At 32.9% G+C, this 25,536-nt stretch overlaps 2 protein-coding genes across 2 annotated transcripts; both read left to right on the forward strand.

Annotated features, from left to right (window-relative positions):
• The first annotated feature begins 4,752 nt into the window (after positions 1–4,752).
• Positions 4,753–5,380, forward strand: LOC120080913 (major pollen allergen Ole e 6-like). Its single transcript, XM_039035589.1, has 2 exons — positions 4,753–5,027; positions 5,160–5,380. The coding sequence occupies exons 1-2, from the start codon at positions 4,802–4,804 to the stop codon at positions 5,183–5,185; spliced, it is 252 nt and encodes an 83-aa protein (XP_038891517.1). The 5' UTR covers positions 4,753–4,801; the 3' UTR covers positions 5,186–5,380.
• A 7,874-nt stretch (positions 5,381–13,254) lies between these two features.
• LOC120081861 (U-box domain-containing protein 62-like) lies at positions 13,255–18,024 on the forward strand. Its single transcript, XM_039037037.1, has 8 exons — positions 13,255–14,012; positions 14,132–14,423; positions 14,912–14,993; positions 15,967–16,024; positions 16,336–16,424; positions 16,699–16,776; positions 16,856–16,926; positions 17,586–18,024. Exons 1-8 carry the CDS (start codon positions 13,526–13,528, stop codon positions 17,707–17,709), a joined length of 1,281 nt encoding a protein of 426 aa, XP_038892965.1. The 5' UTR covers positions 13,255–13,525; the 3' UTR covers positions 17,710–18,024.
• Positions 18,025–25,536: the final 7,512 nt, after the last annotated feature.

Consider the following 25,536-nt stretch of genomic DNA (forward strand, 5'->3'; position numbering starts at 1 on the left):
TGCACCTTCTTCCTCCAACACCAAAAAATGGAAGAAAAAGAAGGGTGGTAAGGGGAAGGCTGCTGCTAACCCAGAAGTTTCTGTTCCAAGGGGTAAATAACCAGTGAGGGTTGACAAGGGAAAATGTTTTCATTGCAACCAGAATGGACACTGGAAAAAGAACTGTCCCAGATATTTGGCAAAAAAGAAGAAGGCCAAACAAGGTAAATGTGATTTACTTGTCTTAGAAACTTGTTTAATGGAGAATAATGATTCTGCTTGGATTATTGACTCTGGGGCCATTAACCATGTTTGCTCTTCATTTCAGGGAGTTATTTTCTTGCGGCAACTTGATGCTGGTGAGATGACTATGGGAGTTGGAACCGAGCACATCATCTCACTTTGTGGTAGTGGGAGGTCTCTGGTTATCTTTGCAGAACAAATTTCTCATTTTGAATGATGTATTTGTTGTTCCTGATTTAAAAAGGAACTTAGTTTCTGTAAAGTGTCTTTTAGAACATTCTTATCATCTTAACTTTTCTTATAATAAAGTGTTTATTACTAAGAAAGGTGTTGGTATATGTTCTACTAAACTGGAAAATAATTTGTATGTGCTAAGGCCGTTAGCAACAAATTCCCTCCATAACATAGAGATGTTTAAAACTGACATAACTCAAAATAAATGACTTAGAATTTCTCCTAAGGAAAATGTCCAACTTTGGCACCTAAGACTAGAAGACATTAATCTCAATAGGATTGAGAGGTTTGTGATGAATGAACTTCTAAGTGAGTTAGAAGAAAATTCTTTACCTGTGTGTGAGTCATGCCTTAAAGGCAAGATGAATAAAAGGCCTTTTACAAGAAAAGGTCATAGGGCCAAAGAACATCTAAAGCTAGTGCATTTAGACCTTTGTGGTCCGATGAATGTAAGAGCCAGGGGAGGTTATGATTTTTTCATCACTTTCACTGATGATTATTCAAGGTATAGGTACGTTTATTTAATGCAAGATAAGTCTGAGTATTTTGAAAAGTTCAAGGAATTCAAGGTTGAAGTTGAAAATGCATTAAATAGAACGATTAAAACACTTCGATCTGATCGAGGTAGAGAGTTTATGGATTTGACTTTCTAAAACTATTTAATAGAACCTAGAATAGTATTCCAACTCTCAGCACCTGGTACATCTTAGTAAAATGGTGTATCAGAAAAGAGAAATCGAACCTTGTTGGACATAATTAGGTCTATGATGAGTTACGCCTCCTTACCTGACTCGTTTTAGGGTTATGCAATGGAAACTGCAACATATATCCTGAACTGTGTTCCCTTTAAGAGTGTTGCCAAAACACCTCTTGAGTTATGGAATGGTCGTGAAGCTAGTTTACGTCATTTCAGAATATGGGGTTGCCCAACACATGTGCTTGAGGCTAATCCTAAGAAACTGGAACCACATTCAAGGTTATGCCTATTTGTAGGCTACCCTAAAGGAACGAGAGGTAGTTTTTTCTTTGACCTTAAAGAAAACAAAGTATTTGTATCGACAAATGCTACTTTTCTTGAGAAGGACCACATAAGGGAGCACAGACCTAGAAGTAAAATCATGTTGAATGAGATTTCCAAAGAAACTAATGAATCTTCAACAAGATTTGTTGAAGAGCCCGATACCTTAACAAGAGTTGTTGAAGTAAGTTCATCTAGTAGGTCAAATCCACCTCAAGTGTTGAGGGAACCTCGACGTAGTGGGAGGGTTGCGAATCCACCTATTTTCTATATGGGTTTAACTGAAATCCTAGCTATGGTAGTTGATGGCGAGGTTGAGGATCCATTGTCCTACAAGAAGGCAATGGAGGATTGACAGAGATGAATGGATCAAAGCCATGGATCTCGAAATGGAGTCTATGTACTTCAATTCAGTATGGGATCTTGTAGATCAATCTGATGGGGTTAAACCTATAGGTTGAAAATGAATCTACAAGAGGAAACGGGGTGCTGATGGGAAGGTGCAAACCGTTAAGGCTAGACTGGTGGCAAAGGGTTATACCCAGGTAGAGAGAGTCGACTATGAGGAGACTTTCTTGCCTGTTGCCATGTTGAAATCTATCCAGATCCTCCTATCTATTGTCTCATATTATGACTATGGGATATGGCAAATGAATGTCAAGACTGCTTTTCTAAATGGCAATCTTGAGGAGACCATTTATATGGTGCTGCCCGATGGATTCATAATCCAAGGTCAAAAGCAAAAGGTTTGCAAGCTTAATCGGTCCATTTATGGACTGAAACAGACATCTCGATCTTGGAACATAAGGTTTGATACTGCGATCAAATCTTATGGCTTTGATCAGAACGTTGATGAGCCTTGTGTCTATAAGAAGATCATCAATAATTCGGTAGTTTTTCTAGTGTTGTATGTAGATGATATCTTACTCATTGGGAATGATGTAAGTTTATTGACTACAATTAAGAATTGACTAGCGACCTAATTCCAAATGAAAGATTTGGGAGAGGCTCAATTTGTTTTGGGTATTCAGATATTTCAGGATTGTAAGAACAAAATGCTAGCACTGTCTTATACGTTGTATATTGACAAGATGCTTGCCAAATATTCGATGCAGAACTCTTAAGAAGGGCTTATCGCCTTTCAGGCACGAAGTTACGTTGTCTAAGGAACAGTGTCCTAAGACACCTCAAGAGGTTGAGGATATGAGACGGGTTCCCTATACATCTGTCGTGGGCAGTTTGATGTATGCAATGTTATGTATTAGACCTGATATCGGCTATGTAGTGGGGATAGACAATAGATATCAGTATAATTTAGGATTAGATCACTAGACAGTCGTTATTGATTTGTTGTATATTTGACATCATCTTAAATAACATTTTTCAGTCCTAACTAGTATTGAATTGCTACAATATATACCTGAATTATGAAATTGGAGCTAAACTACTACTACTTACAGTTCATTGTACTTTTTTTAAAAAAAAAATTCTTTGTAATATTGCTCAACTCTACATTTTGGTGCCTTAGCTTCACATAGGTATTATTACTAAGATATCTTATTTGTCTGCTTCTTCTATATATGGAATTGCAAGTAAGTCTTTGATAGGTTTATTTTGAGTGTATTTTGTGTATTGGAGAACATGCGTGTGGTCAAAGTGCTATTTGGATGCTATTTATATGATTGACATTTATTTTGGAACTTATTATTTTGATTGAATTGTGACTTTGAGTCTATTGTGCGTTCAATAGTTTTATGTGGAGATTATTTGTGTGATTAAAGTTTGATTTGGAGTTTTAAAGCATGGTTTATGTCTTCAAATGATGAAGACCACTTCATTTGAAATAATTAGACCCTCCTAATTATTAGAATCCTTTCTCAAGATGTAATAGAATAATTCAGAATGACCAAGAGTCCACCTCAAGATTGAAGGCAACAAAAACTTTACAATCACAAGGATTGACACATACGAAAAACATCTCTCCAAACAACCTCAGAAAGTGACACAAAATCTTCAAAGTTGTAATCTTAAAACCTCAACCGGGCAACCATATATATGCACGACATAAAAGGATAATAAACCCAAAAATGACCAGCTCAAAACTGATAAGGAAAGAATCCTTACAAAATAAACACTAGTATTTTCTAGATAAGGAAAATATATTCAGGAAGGATCAACTTCGTAGAGACATCTTGAAGACCAAACTAGTTGACAAGCTAACAAACATCTTAAGGGACAACTGCCACAACATCCTTAAAAAATATTGGCAATACCAAATCTCTAATAGTTCCTTAATAAGCTTAAAGTTGTGATAGTATAGTTGTTTTTTGATTTTATATGAGTTTGAAATGAGAGAATTTGTTGTATATAATGTATGTAGGATTAAATTGATCATGGTTGACGATACAAGAATGATGGATCATAGACTTCTCACTCCTTTGCAGATAAAATATTTAGTAATTTGTTATTATTATTATTATTATTTTTGTAAACGTTAAGAGTTATGTTTGTTTACTTATCTTGTAATTTCAAAACTTTACCTAAAAAGGCTACTACATAAAACACGTGTATACATTAACTTTCAACATCTTTATAAATGTAGTCTTATTTTATTTGATTATGTGTATATACAAAATATTTATTAGAATTGAAATACAAAATAGAGGAAAGATGCAAGAAACATCATTATCAAAAACAATTTTTTGTTGCAAACAATTTGTTAAAAAAACAACTTACATCACAATCTGCGACGTTTTTCGAAAAACGTCACAAAAGATATTCACTGACAGGGCTTCAATGGCGTTAATATTTACGTCGCTGAAAATTTCTTTGCAATGAATCTGTGACTTTTAGCAACTTTTTCATTTTGTCACTAAAAATAATATTTCTTGTAGTCGTACTACCCATCTTAGCTAGCTTTGTTGCATTTTTCTCTCCCTTCTCTACACCGTTTTGTATTAAATTTGATTATTTATTTGTATTGAAAAATTGTGGGCTTTTGTTTTACTTTCAAATTGTGCTGCTAATGTTATATTATTTTCCCCCTTTTCACATGCTCCTGTAAGGAAATTTTGTTTTGGTCATTATATTTTTCTATTGTTAGTTCAATGTTTGTTATGAATGCATGGCATACAATATACACAAGCATATTTTATGGCCTAACTTTGTCAACAAAAAATCCATTTTTAGGTCCTCTAACTATTGATCTAAATTTAGCTTTTACTAAATCCCTATAAAAAGACTTCTCATCTTTCCAAAACTTCATCCACTCACAAAAGCAAGACTTGAAACATTCACCAAAGGCAAGAAGAACAACCAAAAAGGAAAATGGCCAAGAAAATGATGGCAGTGTTTTTGATGTGCATTGTGGTGGTAGCTGCTTTGCAATTTGCCACTGCCAATGAGGATGAAGTGACCAAATATGAAGCCAAATTTGATGCCAAATACAAGTCTTGCTATGAAACTTGTGAGAAGGAATGCCTAGCAAATGGCAGTGGCCAAAGCTTCTGTGAAGTTAAATGTGATGAAGATTGTGATGAAAAAGAAGTTGCTGGTATTCTTTCTCTACTCTCTGTCTTCCATGTTAAATTATTTATTATTTCGACATTTTCATTGACATTTCACGCGTTCAATAAAATATTTGTCTCTCATATTAATTTAATTTGTTGCGTGGTTTTTTTGACAGATAAACTACACATCAAATTGCATTGAATAACTAGGAACCGAAGGAAGAAGATCCCTCGAGAAGGATCAAGTAATAATATTGTATCAAAATCAAACTTATAATATGATTTGAATATCAAAATTTATAAAGTTCTTGTTCTTTGGTGATATTGATATGTGAATCGACCATTGTCAAAATAAAATATATTTACAATTTTTTATAGATTGTTGATCACTCTCCTATACCCCATTTGCATTTTGTTTAATCTTTATTCTCATATATATATGATCATAAAATTCATAAATCTAAATTGTTTTATATATATATATGTTAGTTATCTATACAATGTGTCGTGTATATACCTTTCATCTATTTTTTTAGATGACATTTTAGGTGAGTTTTTCACCATACTTTGAATAACTTTGTTTTATTTGTTTTTCATTTACCTAAAAACAAAATAAAATTTTTGTATTTTCTACATTTTTTTAACAAATCATTGACCATGACGGTAAAAAGTCCTCGAATTTCAAGTGACAATCATTTTGAGATAAAGAAATTGTTTCAACAACTTATTGCTTTCAGGTTAAATTATTTCTAAGCCTATTAAATTTTATTTTTATATATGGATATGTCCACTACTGTCCGTGATTATTACTCAATTTATGTTTTACCTAACTAAATTTATTTTTTTCTATCAGATGATTTTGAAGAACAACGATACAAACATTTCAATTTTTTTTAATTATAATATTATAGATAATACAAAATGGATGAGCATCAACGTGCAATTATAATAATTAAACAATATATGCATTAATAGTCTTTATCCTTTATGTTGCTTTCAATCTCTCCATAAACAAAGCACATTACATTACAACTATAATGATGTATGTCTCAGAATAGTCTTATAATTTTCAATTTATTTTTTCCCTTAAACTACCTAAATATTGATGTTTTTTTTTTCAACATTACAAGTGGAATTAATAGAAAAACAAAATCTTAAGTTATTTTTTGTCTTTCTCATGTTGTTTTGCAATTTTCGCTCTTCTATGGATGGTATGTGAAAGCTTACAGCAGTACGGGGTTTAGATCAAAATATTAAACTTGACCGTAGTTCCAAAACTCAAAAGGTTGGTTAGAGTGTTAAGTTGAGTTATAAAATATGAAGTTAATATGTCCTTAAAAGTTTATATTTTAGACCCAAAATTGAAGGTTTATTTAATATTTTCAATTTTTTTTTTATAGTGTTGGATCTCAACTTTTTTTAAACTAGACCAAGCCAATCCGAATGATGAGAGCAATGTCAACCCAGAGAATCTAATACTAATGCTTGTATTTTTATGTTAATCCTTGTGATTTCAAATTCTCCTTATTTAATGACCCCAATGTTTATATATATTTCATTAACTTATATTGAGATCATTACTCATAAAATATAATTTTTTAAAAAATATATCTCATGCTTCTATTAAAACTATAATCAATGTAAATAAAACTTTGGAAAAAATAACATTTTAGTCTTTAATTTTCTTAGAAATATGTGTGTTTGATCTGTAATTGGGTTAATTTAGTCTTTTGAAGAATAAATTTAAGAGGTCTCTACCACATTTTTTATATTATTTTAAAACATTAAAAAAAGGTAATTTTTCTCTCTTCAAGATCCATAAAATTGAATTTGTATTTGTGGCAAGAACACAATTCATATGCTTATAAATTGATCGATGTTACATTCGGAGAATTAAATTTTGTACAAGTATTTGAACCAGAGAAACATAGACATGTTCGTATTTAGGGAGGTACTGAATTGTTTGGATCATCTTCAAATGTATGCGATCTTGAGTGTTTCTTCATGCATTTGAATAACGTCTTCAAGAATTTGAACAACAAAGAAAAATTGAGATACAAACACCCAAACATGAAAATGGTTGAATTGAAAAATTCTTTTGAGGATAGATTTCAAATAATGATGACAGATACTCAAGAATGCATAATTGTGACATGATATCGTAGCTGGGTGTTCTAGATTTTTTGTAGTCTCTTTGTCTAAGTCATTGTTATATAAATAATTTTACGATATCATGTCGCAATTATCAACTACTTTTGTGGCATCCAAATTTACTTTTCTTGCATATTCATCAAGGCAATTAAGGTCACCCTGATAGACAACCTTCCAATGTTGTAAGCTAAGATATGTTTCTAGAAAGATTTACAATTGTCGATAAAATCTTTGATAAGAGCATTATAAATCTTTACAAATTAATGAAAACCTTTGAAAAAAATAATTTGATGATAACTAATTATTGAAGACATGTGACCTTTAAAAAATAATAATATTTGAAGGCTAATGTTCTCTTGAGAAAAGCTTTTCTTGTGGTTCTATTTCGATTTTTTTTAAAGGTGAAAAATGATTATCGAAGGTTTGTTTAACTATTTTTCAAAGGTTGTGAACGTTAAAAATAGTCTTTCTTTTAGTATTATGTCTTAACTTTTTAGGTCGAGATGGGTCGGGCCAACTTGATGAGATGATGTCAACCAAAGACTTTAATTACTTGCTGTATTTATATGATTATCACTTCGAGTTCAAAATTCTCTCTATCTAAGATTACTATTCCCACACCACCATTCAAAATCACAGTACATATAAGTTTTTTTAATTTTTTTTTTGTGTAAAATCTAAATTAGTTTTATTATTAGTGTTTCAATATGCCTACTCTTTGTTGAGGTTTAGCATTTATAATCATGATTATAAGTGGAAATCTAACTTGTTCTTTTCTTTCTTTCTTTATATATATAGTCATTCTATGCCTATTTCCCTAGACTATATTTTTCATTTTTCATTTTACATAATTTTGTTTCACTTCTTTTTCATTTAACTAAAAACAAAATGAGAAAATTTGTGTTTTATTCAAAACATTTTTCAAGAAATCCAACCAACAAAAGAGGGACACGACATTATCTTAATTTATTTATTTCATGTTAATGTTAAATAATTTCTTAACCCTTTTAATTTTATTTTCAGATATGGATATGTACCTTGATATCCTTATCATACTAACCTCGAATATTTTCATGAAGAAATACTTGAAATGGACTCTTGTTGTACTCAAACGATTGTTACTTATCCATTTATCTTTTAACAAACTAAATTTATTATCTTCTATTAGATTATTTTTGACGGACAACATTCTAAAAATTTCTTTATATTTTCTGTCTTTTATGTAAATCTGTAATGCATTGTAGCCTAGACTCAATAGAAATTAGGTTTTATTTATTTATTTATTTATTTATTTTTATTTTATAATAGGTGGAATAAAATGACCTAGGTTGAAGCATAATTATCATATATAATATGATATTGTCACTTATTATACACAATTTATCATTCTAACAAAGATTTTAGATTTGATTATTGTAAAATCAACTCATTTTATCCCTTAGACTACATAAATATTGATGTAACTTTTCAACATTGTAGGTGGAATTAATAAAATTAAAAAAAACTCAAAAAACTCAAAATCTATTGCTCAACTTAGAAGTATGGACAAGTTAGTATTTTTGTCTTTCTAATTTTGTTTTGCCATTTCTGCTCTTTTATTGATGATATGTGAAAAATTAGAGGAGGTCCTCTTGTTTGATGGGAGATGACTTCATAGTTATGCATGGAGGAAAAGCATATGGAAGTTAAACTTTTTGTTGTTGTTTTTTTTTTGTTTTCATTTGAATACTAGTATTTGAAAATCTTGACAACTAGTTTAGTTTCAAAACTCAATAAAGAGATATTTGGACACTAAATCAGTTATGAGCTCGGAAGTTAATATGTCTTCAGAGTTAAAAGAAGTTTGTGTTTAGAGTTACAAAGTTGAATTAATTATTAAGTCAAAGTATACAGTGTAGTTTTTTATAACCTAAAGAACTTATTTTCTACCGACTATTTTTGTTCAACTATTCAATTGCACATGTTTTTTTTCCTAAACATGACATATGACAACATTACGTCGAAAATTGAGAATTCATGTTTTAAAAAAGACAAATATTTTTCTTCAATATTAAAGTAATATGAAGAATACCTAAAGTTTTCTACAAAATACCAAGAAAGTTCTTAGCTAAAAGCAACAATTATACTCGCTCTTACACACGAATGGACCAACCCTCCTTTGGGATTCTGGAAACTGAACATGAATTCGGCCTGGAAATCCAACCCCCTTAACTGGTTTGAGTGCAATTAGAAGGGATTCAGATGGTAACCTTGTGGGTATTGCAGCTCGTGCCATGAATCTACACTTTGATGCTCCATTACCAGAAATTTTAGCTATTCGCAAAGGTGTCCGATTTGCTTCTACTCTAATCTGATAGTTGAATCTGATTGCCTTAGTGCCATTAAACTAATCAATGGAGAAGATGAAAATTCAAGCCTGGTTGATCGTTGGATTGAAGATATCGAACTCATATCTCACCATTATCTCCTCCCAATTTTGTAATCGTGACTATAACACAATAGATAGAGTAGCAAAAAAGCCTGAATTTGGATGTTGATTGGTATTCATATTATCCATTATGGATTCTAAACCAACTCCATAAGGATACTTGGTACAAACCATGCCCAAGTGGCAAGTTAAATAAAACATGCATTTTTTTTTTTTTAAAAAAAAGCATCTATTTTTCTTAAGGAAAAACACACTTATAATGTGTATGCATTGGTTTTTTAATAAAATAAGAATACCATTTTTTTTTTTGTAATTACACGAGCATTGTGAGGCTAGAAAAATAGGAAATGTTATTTTTTTTTTTTTAACATGTCATTTTCTTTTTACATTAAAAAGAAAACTTGACTTATTGATAGCTCTAAAAAAGAATTAATATTCTATCCTTAATTCTACCAATTTCTAGTAATCCTCATGCATAAAATATCATTTTATAGGTAATTTCATCTCTAAAGGTCAAATGAGTCATTTAGAAGAAAAACTAGCTAAAAAAGAGTTAATTTGGACAATTGAAGTATCAAATAAAAAAAAAAAGATAGGAAAATTACCAAAATGCCACTCAATGGAGCGTAGCAACCATATGTGCAATGTAAGTCTACGCTGAAAGGCAGAAAGGAGATATCACGGCAACGTTACAACCCTATCTCAATGTTTGGCGCTACGTTATCCACCCAATGTGCAACATTGCGAATTTTGATGGAAATTCAGGAAGAACACATGCGGGCTTCACCATCTAACCAGCATAGCACCAATGTCCCTACGCTCACCCCTATGCTCAAGGTTTGAATGCGGCAAGAGCGTTGCAATGCTCGTTACAAAGTTGCGATGCTGCGACGCTGTGACGTAAATATAAAAGGAAAAATTCAGCCATTGCGCAGGAGATCAACATTTCACTAAATTTTCTCTAAAAAATTCCAGTTTTCTGTACCTTTCTTTCTTTCTTTTTCTTACCTTTCATGAATTCTTGCAATTCCTTGATGAATTTGGAAGAGATGCAAGGTTTAAGGTAAGTCTATCTAATCTAGTTTAGGATATATTCCTATTTTTCATGGTATGAGGCTGATTATAATTTCTGATGTAATTTCTTGATTTCTTTGATAAATTTTTGTTGTAGTTCATTCTTGAATGTTGAATTTAATTTCTATGCATTGAATTTTAGAATCTTTAGCCAACTTTGTTTAATTCAATGAATTCTATAATTTAAGCATGTTTATCTGTTTAATTTCATAGGGCAAGAACTAAAGTAGGGTAGGGTAATGTGTGCATTTAGGTTATTAGGATTAATCTTGTTCACAATTTTGCATGGTTAGTTAAATTCAAGATTAATTGAATTAGTAACCTACGTTTTCCGAACTACTAATTTGATCTTAATCAAGATTGCCTCTTCTTACTGCAAATGCATAATTAATATAGACGCTATTGAACCCAATAAGTTGTGTCATTTAGAATTGATTGAATTGTTTATTCATGAAATTGAAGTTATGTAATTCTAGACTTTTAGGTTACATAGGCTAAGTGTATAATTAGCAAGAAACTTTATTTGTTAAATGCCATTGAATACAAGAAAGATTAAGAGGAAACCTAAATTAGTCTAGATCATTTTAAAAATCGAGCTTTCACTTTCAATCACTCATTTACATTCCTGTTTTTGAATTTCTTTGCAATAATTTCTCTATGTAAACCCCCCAGTTACCATTCGAACTCAAAATTAAGTTAAACAATCATTAGATTCCCTAAGATCCCTTTCTTGCCATCTATACTATGTGTTATTGTAGGTTGTTGGATTGGAGTTATAAATTCATTTGGTCCTTGAAAGTGTGGCAACTACATGCATTTTTGGGTCGATCATTGACCTATATTTGGATTGCTTAGGAATAATATTTTTTAGAAAGTCAATTTTATTTAAACATTTTTTTTTTATAAAAACTATTTAAAATAAAAGCACAAATGTGTTTGGTTAAAATTTTTCAAAAATGTTTAAAGTAAAAATACTAATGTATTTGGTTATATTTTCTTAAAAGTGTTTAAAATAAAAACATGTTTGGTTATATTTTCTAAAAAATGTTTAAAATAAAGAAACTAATGTCTTGGATTACATTTACTCGAAATTATTTTTATACCGTTTGTTTGTTTTGCTATGCACTCAAAGTTTTTCTATTAGTATCATTATTAAAGACGACTATCAAATACTATGAACTAATATTATCAAATTCATATTAAAAAAATACTTTCATCGGACAGTATTTTATTTTTAAATTGAGTATATGATTGACTGAGTAAGTTGTCAGAGCTAGTCGTTGGATATCATCGACGGAGTTGTCGTCGACAAAGATCGTTGAAGTCGATCATTGAAGGTAGTAGCGAGAGTTTGGCGCCAAAGGTGGTCACCAAAGTTGATAGTTAGATGTGGTAGTTGCCAATAGTGGTTGTTGTTGCTAGAGTTGGTCATCTATGGTAATGGTCAAAGTTGGTTACCGAAGTTTGGCGTTGGAGATGGTCATCGGAGCTGATTGCGGATATGGTCTTTGTCGGAGGTAGTTTTTTGTTGGAGGTGGTTGTTTACGATGATTGCTACCGGACTGAGGAAGTGGTGGTTTTGTCGAATTTTGTCAACATCAGTGGTCACCAAAGTTGGTTGTCAGAGGTAGTTTGCTAGAGTTTGGTATCAGAGGTGGTCATTGAAATTAAATGTCAGATGTGGCCTTCCCTGAAGGTAGTTGCCATCAGAGGTGGTCATCAGAGTATGTTGTTGTGATGAAAGTTTATGAGTTTTATTGAAACGATTGAAAATTCGGAAATATTTTTTAAACAAAGTACAATGATTATTGAAACGATTGAAAATTCGGAAATTTTTTTTTAAACAAAGTAGAATGATTAGTGGTGTTTTCTATAATTTAGCAAAGACATCTGTATAATTTAGCCTTTCATGTAATTTTCTTTGTACAATTAGAAAAAAAGTAAAAAAAAAAAAGAAAAAAAACACATCCTTTGGAAAGAAACAAGAAAAAAAAAATTCCTTTTGGTCCTTAGATTTTGGATTTAGTTTCCATTTGGCCCATGAATTTCAAAATGTTACACATTTTACTCCTTAAATTTTGAGTTTAGTTTCATTTTAGTTTCTAAATTTTAAAATATTCAATTTAACTCTTGACAATTTGAGTTTTGTTCAAATTTATCCCTAGGTTTCAAGATTTTATACTTTTAGTCTCAATTTTTCATTAAATACTCACTTTCTATCATTAAGGTTCGTGTCTATTTAAATAGTTTAAAAATAATTATGAAGTAAAATTTTAAATTGATCTTTAAAAGTGATAAAAATAATAAAACTTAATTAATTTTAATTTTTTTATATTAATTAACCGATATTAACAATAGAAAAGAAAAAATGGATATGGAAAATCGAGTTTAAAAGTGTCAATAAAATATGAATACAAGATTAAAACAAGACTCATTTCACCCCTAAAATTATAAATATTTTGAAAGCTATAGGCTAAATTAAAACTAAATTCAACTAAATGTATAACATTTTGAAATCTAACTAATAAACGAAAAGTAGACTTAAATAATAAAAAAATTAAAAATAAAAATGAAGGATTTTTTTTATTATAAAAAAATAAATAAAAAATTGAAGGGCCTTGCAGCAATTCCTCCCCATTTCGAAATTTGTTTCCATCGTTCCAAAGAACACACAGCCATCTGACCAAACTCAGAACTCCCCTCTTCCGTTCTTCACAGCCTCACTATCTCTCAAATTCTCAAATTCTCCAATTCCCAATTTCCTTCATCTTCCCCTTTTCCATTTTCAAGCAATTCCCACCTTCCTCAATCCTTCTCTCCCAAAACCCACCATGGCAAATTCTCCCTAACACTCAATTTTCAATTCCATTCCAACCCCCAAAGCTCACAATGTCCTCCGAAGACATCAATGGCCTCAACTCCCACCTCGTCTTCCAAGATGAAGCCCTCCCCTTCAATTGCTCCACCACCCCACAGCGCCGCGTCCCCGACCCACCTCCCAAAACCCGCGAACTCTGCGGTTTCATGGACGATAAGCTCTTCCCTGTCGTCGACCGGGATCGATTCTTTTCCCACCAGGGTGAAGATTTCCGCCGCAGTGTGTTCGGTCACACCCGGAATTGGAATGGGAATGAGACTGCGAGAAGTGGGAAAGGATCGGATGAGGAAGATGACGACGACGACGACGATGAAGATGAAGTCAATGATGGTGATGATGATGTTGAAGGGCTTGTTTCTTTGGATGATGTTAATAAATGCAGTAAAACTGCTAACCCCAATGATAGTAACAATGATAGAAGTGATCAGAGTAGTGGGGGGTTGAAGAATGGGACTATTAAATTGGGAAATGGGAAGCTTAAGCACCATTCTTCTTTTGGTAAGAAGTTTTACTTTGAACTTTCATTGCTCATATAGAAACTGTGATTCTAGAATGATTGTTTGGATATTCTGCTCCCAATTTGGATTTTTTTTGTTAATTTTTCTTATGGGTTTTAGGTGGAACTCTGGTAGTCAAGGATGGTTTGGTTGGCTCTTCAGGCAACGACACAGGAGCAACTCAGAGTGAGAACCATCCACAGGGAAGGTTGGGGAACTACCCAAATGCGGTTACAATTGCAGAACATGAAGGGGATGCTTATTATTCCCAGTATTTGCAAAGCACTGAAGGGTCTGCTTCTGGGCAGAAGGATTTGGCTATGGAAAATGGATGTGGTTTTGGGAGAAGGGATGTTTCGTTTTCAGGAGAGCCTGGAGAGTCTTTGCGAGCAATTCTCACTGACCCTGTGACGTGAGTTTCTAGTGTTTCCATTATGTTTCATTATATTTGGTTGAGCCTGTCAATCATGTAGAAGCATGTTCTTGTTGCAATTGTGATTTTAGTGTGTTTTCATGAAGGAAATATGATGTGTTCTTACATTTTTTTTTGCATCTTTCAGTTCACATTCTGATGTAATAGGATTACAGTAAATTTGACTATCTTGGTCAAATCCGTAATTGATCAGGATTAGAATTAGTTTTCTCAGTTTATTTGGATTAGATTAGTTTCTTAGATGAATTAGGATTAGATTTAGGATTATTTTGCATTATTTCGATTCTCTATAAATAAAGAAATTGCTTGATTGATAATACAGACTTTGATTTGATTCTGGGAGAAAGTTCTTTTATCTTTTAGGCTACATCATAGTCTATGCCAAAAATTCTTACGTGACTCATTTTTTCGTCCCAATTGTTTCTGGTTATATTTTTGCTTAGATTTGTTTTTCTTCTTGAAATCAGGGGCGCTCTCATGGACGATGCAATGATATTGCCGTGTGGGCATTCCTTTGGGAGTGGTGGAATACAACATGTTCTTAGAGTAGTGAGTTACTGGCAAGAATACTGCTCATCTATACTGTTAAATTCTTTATCGTCATGTTATCTATCATTTTTCTCATTATGTTAAAACGTAACCGGCACATTGAAATTGCTAGGTGTTTAGTATCCTAATGCTTTGTACAGATGGCATTGCAAGCATAGAAATTTCAAAACATTGCAAAGTTTGCATTTGATTTGAAGTTTCATTGGCCATTTGTAGCAACCCATGCTGATTTACGTGCAGAACTCCATCAAGTTGTCTAGTACAGTACTTGCAAAAAGAGTCCAACTGAGCCTTAGAAATATACTTAACACTTGGTTGAGGTTCTTCTATACAAAATCCATTTCAAATACTAGCTATTACAATTATTACTATTATTTATTATTATTTTTAAGAATACTAGCTACTACTATCAATCATGTAGTTTTTGCATTCTTGATCATAAGAGCCCCTTTCCGAGCCATTGGTTTCAGTGAGATTTATGAAGATGAGAGTTCGCAGGAATCTAAAATAAGATATGATACCAATTTTGGTATAAAAATGAGTCTGTTGCCCTTATGCAGCAGCAGTGCTTGAACTCTTAATAATCAACATGAAAATGTTTGGCATCTATAAGTTCATGGTTTAAAGTTCTCAATAATTGGACTCCAGTTTTGGCACCACTGAACTTATGAACTTATTATTTGTCCATGTATCATGATGTAAAACTTGGGCGCCCTGTCTCTTAGCTGGGGGAAATCAAGTAGTTTGACTAGATAACCAGATTTTAGTCTAAGTGAGTTTGTCTTTGTCATTCATTTTCTTGAGTTTTTGATTATGAATGGTCACTTTCTTTTGCAAGCATTAATTTTACCCAACTTGTGCACCTTAATTTCCATTGCTGTATGGCTTCTCTGTTGATAATTAATCAGTCAATTGATTATTTTGATGACCTCGGTTTCATAGAGTTTCTGCATTTCTCTTGTTGTCTTTCCAGAAATCTTGTTACTCGTGCTCTCAGTCAGTTTCTGAAGACTCTATTGCTCAAAACTTATGTGAGTAAAATTTCTTCTCCACTTTTAATATTTAACATCTCTTTGCTACTGTTTCCAAAAATGCTTGACATATACCAAGGTTTGTTCTTGTGTTCCGTTGTAACTGCTCCTCGAAGTTAGACAAAACATGTAAGAATTTTCTTTGTTGTTAGTCGCCCTTATCTGCTTACCCTCTCACATTATTGAGAGTTCCCAAACTAAACACCCAGAATAATGTAGTACAGATTGATATAGTTCTCTTTGAAGATTGTTTTCAAAACACTGAACTTTTCATGATCCTCTTTTTCTTGTCATGATATTTTCATCTTCAGCTCTTCAAGCTGCAGTCCAAGCATTCCGCCGGGAAGAAGAATTATTATTTTACCGCTCACCGAAAAGGAGAAGGGAGAGGTTTGAGCAGGTATTTGCTTTGTACCTGGGACCACGGTATCTTAAACCTGCTAATGTGAGATACTACAATCAAAGGGGAGGATGGGAATAGACTTCAGGAGATTTTGGTTTTCCCTATCTTTCTAAGTCTTTCCTATCCCTCAATCGCTATATTCAGTTCACTTGTGTCAAGTTCTACTTGTGCATTTATTTTTGTCGCTTGTTCTTTTCAGAGTGAATGATATTCTCATAGTAGAACTGCTTCCGAGTTTTTCATAATATCGTTCCGGTGTTTGCCAATGTAGGACTTGACTTTCATGGATACTCCAAGAGGTCGAGGTGTTCAGTTTCCTTTCACAGTGACTGATAGGGTAATTATCAAGGTGAGCAAAAAACTGTACTCTCATTTAGTCCCTTATATTATAGCATGTTGAAACTAACATCGTAGCTAAAACGGATCAGGGGAACAAGAGGACACCACAACGTTTTGTGGGACGTGAGGCTGTTGTTACAACACAGTGCTTGAATGGATGGTTTGTCATTTTTTGTTCTGATTCTCAATATTTTTTCTTCATTCTGTTCATTGCGAGCAGGAAGTAACTTATTTCCCATTAATTTTTTGTGTAAGTCTGATTATAGTTTTTGCCTATAGAAAGTGTTGGAAGCCATGTAAAATTAATGATAAAGGACTAAAATAGTCTTCTATGCATAGTTTAGAATTATTGCTTAGCATTTGAATATTAAGAACTAAAACATAGCATTTGAAGGTTAAGAATAACTAAAACTAAAAAAATAAAACATAGCCATAACTTGTAAGAACCATAACTTCTACCGAAGTTTCTTTGTTTTGATATCTAATCTTCAAGGTTGTTTTCAAAATCCAAGCCAAGTTTTTTGAAAATTAAGAAGAAGAGAACTTGAGGGTCATGGTTGAGTGAATAAGGCATTAGTTACCATGCCAAAGGTTGATGGTTCAATCTTCTATCCCGTAATTGTTGAACAAAAAGAGATGAAAATCATTGTAAAAAATTGTGAGAACATAAGCCTAACTTTTAGAAATAAAAAACCTAAATGGTTATGAAATAGGGTCTTAATGGCCGATATAAGATTTAAATTTCTTTTGTGCATATGTTCTACTTGATCTAATAAAGATATAGTTTACAAAAATGCATCCACTTCTTTTGCACGTTAGGTATGTGGTGAAAACGCTAGACAATGCAGAGAGCGTAAAATTGCAGTACCGCTCGCTTGCGAAGGTTCCAGATGATGCAACATCAAAGACGATAACAAGGAAGTTCACACCGAATTGGCTTTAGCCTTGCAATATAGATTATAGGAACTTGAACTCAAGATGCATTACGAGCCTAGTTTTTCGAGGCTCATTATGTTGTATTTATAACACACAAAGGGAGTGATATGTAGGTGTTGTAAATATGCTTAAAACAAACATTTTCCATAGTTGAGGGGGGAGGTAGAATTGAGTTTTGTGATAGAAAATGCTTTAGGTTTTCTATATCAGGTGATTAGCTTTGTATTTAAGTACAGAGGCTCACCTAAATTTTGAGACTTATGTAATGGAATTTTGGTAGTGTGTGGTTTGGAGGCTTAGATGATTTTTCAACATTCACTTACTCCATTCATTTGTCTTTCTCAAGTAATGATTATAATCCATCTTGTTTTTCTTTTTCAAGTTTTAAAAACTTTAAATTTTTTATATACACATACACACCAGATTTTAAACTTTTTGGTTGAGAGTATACACTTTATATCATTAATACAATGTTGGATATGGATAAATTAATAGGCGTAGTAAATAGATGTAATTCAATCTTGTTATACTCATTTTGTTTTATAATTTAGAATTTGTAAGGTTCATATCATCATTTTGTATATAATATTTGTAGACATTAGGGTCACGTTTACACCGGTTGAAAAAAATAATCCATCAATGGTAGTGTGAAAAGTGAGCTCCAATTGATTATTTTTGTTGTTTATCGACTTCCAGTAATTGTAATGAGATGCAGAGTCTACCTTAAAATTTGTAATCAAATCATTTAATTTGATTGAGGAATAAAAGGTGTTCAATCTGATTGAGATTGAAAATTATGTGGGATCCACTACCTTTATTGTTATCGTTATTGTTACCGTTACAATATGAAAATCATGAATTTATCACATTTATTGTTACTTTTACCGTTATTGTTAGGATCAAACAGTAACAATAATGATAACGGTAACAATAAAACGGGATAAATTTATAATTCTAGGTAGACGCGATCAAAAGCAATCAAATCGTGTTTATGATTTAGGCCTATTACGATTTATCTATCAATAAAATCTCATTCTGATTATACCAATTTTCATTACAGTTTGGTAAACGTGGCCTACATTCTAAAGATAAATGAAATTTCTAATGGGTGGAAATTTGAAAATAGCATGCATGTCTATTGGACTTAAGATTTCCCTGTAGAGATTGATGGCAACTCCAAATCTTTCACGCTTAAAAAAAGATGTTGGAGGTCACATCACGATGACTTTACGACACACTATAGAATTTGTTGTGCATGTCATTCTTGTCGAAGGGTAAATTATCCATGTTTTTGTTGTAGATTCTTTGTAATCTCCCAATCCTTTTTTCTTCTTCCATGCATTATTGTGCTCGTATTATTTGATATCAAATTTTTTCTGTATTACTTTTAAAGCCCATTTGGATTGACTTAAGAAAAAAATATTTTTCAAAAAACTCATTTTTATTTAAAGACTTTTGATAAAAATTGATTGAAATACATTTGAAAAGTTATTTTGAATGGTTGTCAAACACTCTGATTGATTTCTTTCAAAATAACTTATTTTTTAAATTAAACACTTGAAAATGTATTCCAAGCACACCCTTACTCTTTTGATAATATCAAAATTTTCATGTTTTTTAAGGCAAAAAGAAAAATCTTGCCAAGAACTACTCGATAGTTTTCTATTGGACTCAACCACTTTAACATGTTGATGACAAAAGATGAAATAACTCTTTACAACATCTTTTAAATCAGTCTTTGATTTAAAAATAAACACTTTCATCAATGACGGACGAATCTTTTTGGTGTCGCTCCCAAAAGATTGTCAATCAAATAATGTTTATAAATCATCGAACAAGTAGTACAAGCGATAAGTATAGGATCGAACCACAGGGAAGCGTGGTAAAATAGGGGAGGGGGTTTGGTATGGATTGATAATCGAAGTGCATAAAAGAAATAAAATGCAAGTAAAAGATAAAAATGCAATTAAAGGAAACAACCTAGCTTAAAGGAATTGGAATTGCTCAATGTAATCTTGATTGTCGCATTGCTTAATGTAATTTTAGTTTCGTAATTATGCCTAGCCCAATTGACTGGACATCCAACCAATGGTCCTAATTACCTAATTAACTAAACATGCTCAAATGAATTCATATTAAATATGATTAACCAACCGCATTGGGTTCTAGGGCTAACGCTAGGATGAATGTTTAATTTCCTTCGTCTAATTAAACACTCACTATGATTTTCTCTAGATTCATAGGAACAAAGATTCGTTTTAGACAACAAATTACAAGCCTAACTAACCTATCGCCTATTGCTAGATAATCCTAAGCATGCAATTACAAAATTCCAAATAGTTTGTCAGACAATCAAGAGATAATATAATTGATTAAGCAAGATAAATAGAGACAAATCCATAGCTAAGATATGAAAATTAAAATTAAACAAAACTCCCAAAATTACATTGTTCTAAAATCCCCTAAATTAGAAAATAGTTAGAACTTACCTTCCCATGAAGATGGAGAAGACGAATTCTGGTATCGTTCCATTAGTTACATGAGAAGAAGGAAGAAAATGGAGAAAAATACAAGTAAAAGAGGTGAGAAGGTAGAGAAATCGTCTGGAGGCCGATTGGAGAGGTAAAAATCTACCCTAGAAATGAAGAAGAAAGCTTTTAAACTAGTGTTGCAGTGTTACAACGCTTGACAAGAGCGTTGCAACGCTAGTCTCTAGCTTATCACAATGTTGGGGCGCAACGTTGTGATGCTACCCTATTTTCCAACATCACATGAGGCTACTGCCTTGTAGCGTTGTGCAATGCTCAGTGTTCGATCCAGGGGCATTCGTCCTTTTTAAGCCCTTTAAACCTCAGTTGCTCAATTTAGCTTCTAATTGCTCCAAATTAATCTCGAATAGTCCGTAACGACCATTTCTACCTTTAGGCACCTGAAATCTATAAAAACACTAAATAAAAACATTAAAATATAGTAACGACCTAGAATTAAGAAGAGGAAGGTATCACATTTTTGGTGCTATCAAACACCCCCAACTTAATTCTTGATCGCCCTCGAGCAAGGTAGAATCGTACATTCATACAAAAATATGCTTGCTCAATCACAATGGTCCTTACTCTAGTCTCAACAGTCTCTTAAGATAAGATTTGCAATCAAAGATGAAATCCGATTATAACCAATCAATGAAGCACATTTAAAATGATTATGAACCTATTCATGCATGGATGAGTCTAAAACCCTACTGGTTAAGCTCGAAAATCCAGAATAGTTTTATAAGGCTCTCAATTCATTTTCCCCTTCCTCTGGCTCGAAGGCTCAAAAGTTGAACTTTTAGGAATCAACAATGCAATGACACATTTAAGGGGGAACCTAACTTACTGTATTTTTGTTTTTATTCCTTTTTTTTTTTTTACCTTATACAAAAGAGGAAACTTTATCTATGATGGAAGTAGCAAGCAATTAGTGGAAGAATTCAGGGCCATTAAGCACTCTAATTCATCAATTTTAGCATCTAATCAAGTATGTTCATAGAATATCAAGAGAATTTCAGAAATACCTTTGAAAAACTCCTTTGATTCATGAAATCAGCTTCAATCGTCAATCCAAAAGTTTGCAAACCACCAAAGAATCTTCCCTACTATTCTCTTTGGACCTTAGATTGAGTTGTGAAACTTAGAATAAACTGACTTCAAGGGAAAATTTTGGAGAAAAGGGTCTGGTTTTTTTTCTCGAGTATGAAGAACACTTCTTCTTAACTCAACTAAAAAACCCAGCTGCATGGAACCATTTTAAGTTGAAAAAACTTCAGGTTTAGTTCGATCTCTTCATGCAACCAAATTGTATGGAATGAAGACAATACCTACTTGTTTTATTTAGTGGTGAATTGAAGTGTACCAAAATTGGGTTGAACCCACTAGTGGGTTTTTCCAAAATTGGATTTAAAAATCATATTCAATCTTCCTTTTAATTTTGAAATTCATTTTCAAAATTAATATCAAAGTTTAGGATTAATTCATTAATTAATCATTAATTTTACTAAAATTAATGTAATAATTAATTTTTTAAAATAAAATAAATAATTAATTAAACAATTTAATTAATTCTTATAAATTTAACATCAAATATTAAATTAATCAAACACCAACTCCACAATCATGGATCCTTATTTATGTAATTAATATTTAAATCCTATTTAAATATTATCCAATTTTTCAATTTTGTTTAACTATATCGCATATAATTACTAATTCTCTTAATTCGAATTTAAACGCTTCAAATTCCCTCATCACACTATTCTAAGGTTTATTCCGTTTGTGAGCTAGTAGGGGACGTGATGGACCTATAAATCATGGGCTCCAATCGATCCGAGATTAACTAGGTAAACTCTTTAACCTAATTAACTAACATTCGTTAAGTACCGAATCACTCCATTAAAGGCCAGTAGTTGCACTTCTTTCACCGTAGATATATTGTGTCCACTCGACATAACCATAATTAGTAAGTTAACCCTTCACAGGTTGTTCATAATAACGGTTGGGTCAATAGTTGTTCTACCCCCAAGATTACCTCTTGTTCCTTAAGTTCCACTGATCCCCTAATGAATAATTGGTTTGTGATCCAATTACCAAACCGAGTTCCTCTCGGGCCAATGAGAGGATGGGGCCCCTTATTAAAGACTTGGAGTCAACACTTAAGGGAACAACCTCTCTACTATCCCTAAAAGTGGGTAGGAGCGAATTCCATCTTGCACCCTATATTCCCAACTATCTACCCAGTCTTACTCCTGAAATGGGAGGCTCATTGAGCCGGCGCTGTTGAGCCAAACCTCATCCATGCAAATCTAAGGATAATCCAGAATAAATAAGAGTTCATAATTAGCTTAGGATTAAGGTTAAGTTACCTAGGTCACCGCTTTAAAATAGTCAGTCTTAAACAGTAAACAACGTTATAAAGTAAGGGTGACTTATTTCTTGGTTCGATCTTATACAAACTCTTTGTATAGGATGCCCCCACTCGCATATCTCCACATGAACTAATCAAGATCACTTCATTTGTACCATTTTAGAACTTTTAAAATCTACAAAATGGGCCGCATTCGATAGTATCCCATAATAAGGTACCCAATCTTATTCGTATACCATAGACCATTTTGGCTATTTACTCGAAGTTGATCCACTCTTATGTCTCCACATAAAGTCAAGTAGTCATGGATCTTAGATTATTGGATTTCGATTATTTTTTAAAATGAAATGAGCAATTCATACATTTAATAACAATTTTATTGAATTAATTTCAATAACATCTTTATTGATTAATAGAATAAGTTTATTGTTTACAAACCACGACTTTTAGGACATAAAACCCAACAATCTAGATACTTTGCTTTCGTTTTGGCTTGTCCACATGGGTTACCTGAAAGACATCCAACTACGAGCAACGTTTCCTAACAAGGTGTCGAAGCTTACTCATTCCTCGAGGTATAGATTAATTATAACTCAAAGAAAAGGAAGTAATTCCCTTAAAAAATAATATATAAACTTGCTTTTACATTATAACATGCTTTGCCTTTTACAAACTTTCTTTTACTTTACAACACTTGGCTTTTACAATACAAAACAAGAGTTTGACAAAAACTTAGGCATGCATTACTAGGTTGATTTTTCAGTCACTTAACACCTATCACCTACGCCTTTCGGGATGGCAATAAAAATATAAGCTCAATAATATAACTCTAAGCATGTAAGACCTAATTTCGTTAGACAAAAATCTTAGGCGTGCATGAGAGATAAGAATTTTTTTTTTTTTTTTAAAATGGGCTAAAAATCATGATCATGTTTTTCAAACATAATTTCATGCAAACCTAATAACAAAGAGGGCGTGTCGTCAACTACTCATCATAACAAACAAAGCAAGAGAGCCTTTCGACCTCTAACTCTATCACCTGGATGTCGTCGGGTTTAGGTTTAGGATCCTTTTTAGCCTCATAAACTGGGAGCATGGCGTGACACCCTCATTATCACTGGAGAAGTAGCACTTTACAAGAAACTCGACCTTTGAGGTATAGACAATGAGATGCTTTGGTTGGCTTTCCAATCTCTACAAGGCATCGGTCAGTTGCACAAGATGGTCGGCTATGCTTTGCAGCTGAGCTTGAACGTCCTGCTGAAACTAAAGAGAGATATTAGCAAGATCAGAAATTAAGAACTTCGAAGTCATATCTGGGGACGAATCTAGAGGAAGTGATTCCTTCTCCTCCACCGCATCGACGTGGACTACCATGCCTCTGGACCTTTGGGGAGTCAAGGGAATGGTTTGGCAACAGCTCGTTTGGCCCCCCAACTAATGTTGCAAGCTAAGTAACAAGGTCACTCAAGCTTCGAAAATTAGTTCTAGTCTCTGCCTCAGGGCAAAGACTCTCCTACTGGAAGCATTTGAACTCCTGCTACCTTTAGAGGTTGTCCTATTGAAGCTCAAAAGTGTAGTTAGCAAGCTCCAAAACCAAAGCCTCTAAAGACTTACCTGACCCGGAAAACCGAGCATGCATCGACTGATGGGGTGCTAAGAAATCTTAGTCATCCAAGCTCTGCTGCCATCCTCAGTATCCATGGTCAAAGGACTCCTCCCACCAAGAATGGTGAGGCTCATAGTCCAAATGACCATAATACCTGTTCTCGGAATGTCCATGTTGTACTGAACTCTACTGCAACTTTGGGCCTACTGCCTCTGCTTGCTGTGAACTCCACTCCATCACATGGCCAACCAAGGCGGCCGACTCAGCAATGTGGTGGTCAAGGCCACTTACCTCGTCATCAAGACCTGTAACTCGATTTTCAAATGTCCAAGATTGATTTGGAAATCCTATCATGCTCAACTGACACAAGAAAGAAAACAAATCAAAGCAAAAGAAACTTTAACTAAAAACTAACAATGAAAAACTAATTGGCTTCCCTAGCAATAATCCCAATTTCATGGACGAATATTTTTGGTGTCACTCTCAAAAGTTCGCCAATCAAATAATATTTATAAATCATCAAACAAACTACTTATACTAACTAGTAGTACAAGCGGCAAGTCTCGGGTCGAACCACAGGGAAACACAGGAGTTTAGTTCGTCGAAGCTCATTTTTAGTTAAAGTGGTAAAATTAGGGGTGGGGGGAGTTGGTATGGATTGATAATCAAAGTGCATAAAAGAAATGAAATGCAAGGAAAGTAAAAGATAGAAATGCAATTAAAAGAAATGACCTAGCTTAAGGGAACTGAGATTGCTCAATGTAATCTTGATCATTGAATTGCTTAATATAATTTTAGTTTCTTAACTATGCCTAGCCCAATTGATTAGACATCTAACCAACAGGTCTAATTACCTAATTAGCTAAACATACTTAAATGAACTCATATTTAACATGATTAACCAATTGCATTAAGTTCTAGGGCTTACACTAGAATGAATGTTTAATTTCCATCGTCTAATTAAACGCTCACTATGATTTTCTCTAGGTTCATAGAAACAATACAATTTATTTTAGAAAATTTGCAAGCCTAACTAACCTATCGCTTGTTATGGACTCACTAACAATTTTATGTCACATATTGCTACATAATCCTAAGCATGCAATCCTAAGTTGTTTGTCAGACAATCAATTGATAATATAATTGATTAAGCAAGATAAACAAAGACAAACCTATAGCTAAGATATGAAATTTACAATTAAACAAAACTCCAAACATTATGTTGTTCCAAAATCCCCTAAACTAGAAAATAGCTAGAACTTACCTTCCCATAAAGACGGAGAAGATAAATTCCGATATCGTCCCATTACTTGCGCGCGCGCTGCA

This window comes from Benincasa hispida, chromosome 7 (assembly GCF_009727055.1).
Source record: "Benincasa hispida cultivar B227 chromosome 7, ASM972705v1, whole genome shotgun sequence".
Classification (NCBI taxonomy): domain Eukaryota; kingdom Viridiplantae; phylum Streptophyta; class Magnoliopsida; order Cucurbitales; family Cucurbitaceae; genus Benincasa; species Benincasa hispida.

Excerpts from the sequence above, each read along its gene's own strand:
- LOC120081861 (XM_039037037.1), top strand. The coding sequence starts at position 13,526 with ATGTCCTCCGAAGACATCAATGGCCTCAACTCCCACCTCGTCTTCCAA. Across the intron at positions 14,013-14,131 it reads TAAGCACCATTCTTCTTTTG|GTGGAACTCTGGTAGTCAAG; the intron begins GTAAGAAGTTTT and ends TATGGGTTTTAG. Across the intron at positions 16,927-17,585 it reads ACACAGTGCTTGAATGGATG|GTATGTGGTGAAAACGCTAG; the intron begins GTTTGTCATTTT and ends TTTGCACGTTAG.
- LOC120080913 (XM_039035589.1), top strand. The coding sequence starts at position 4,802 with ATGGCCAAGAAAATGATGGCAGTGTTTTTGATGTGCATTGTGGTGGTA. Across the intron at positions 5,028-5,159 it reads TGATGAAAAAGAAGTTGCTG|ATAAACTACACATCAAATTG; the intron begins GTATTCTTTCTC and ends TTTTTTTGACAG.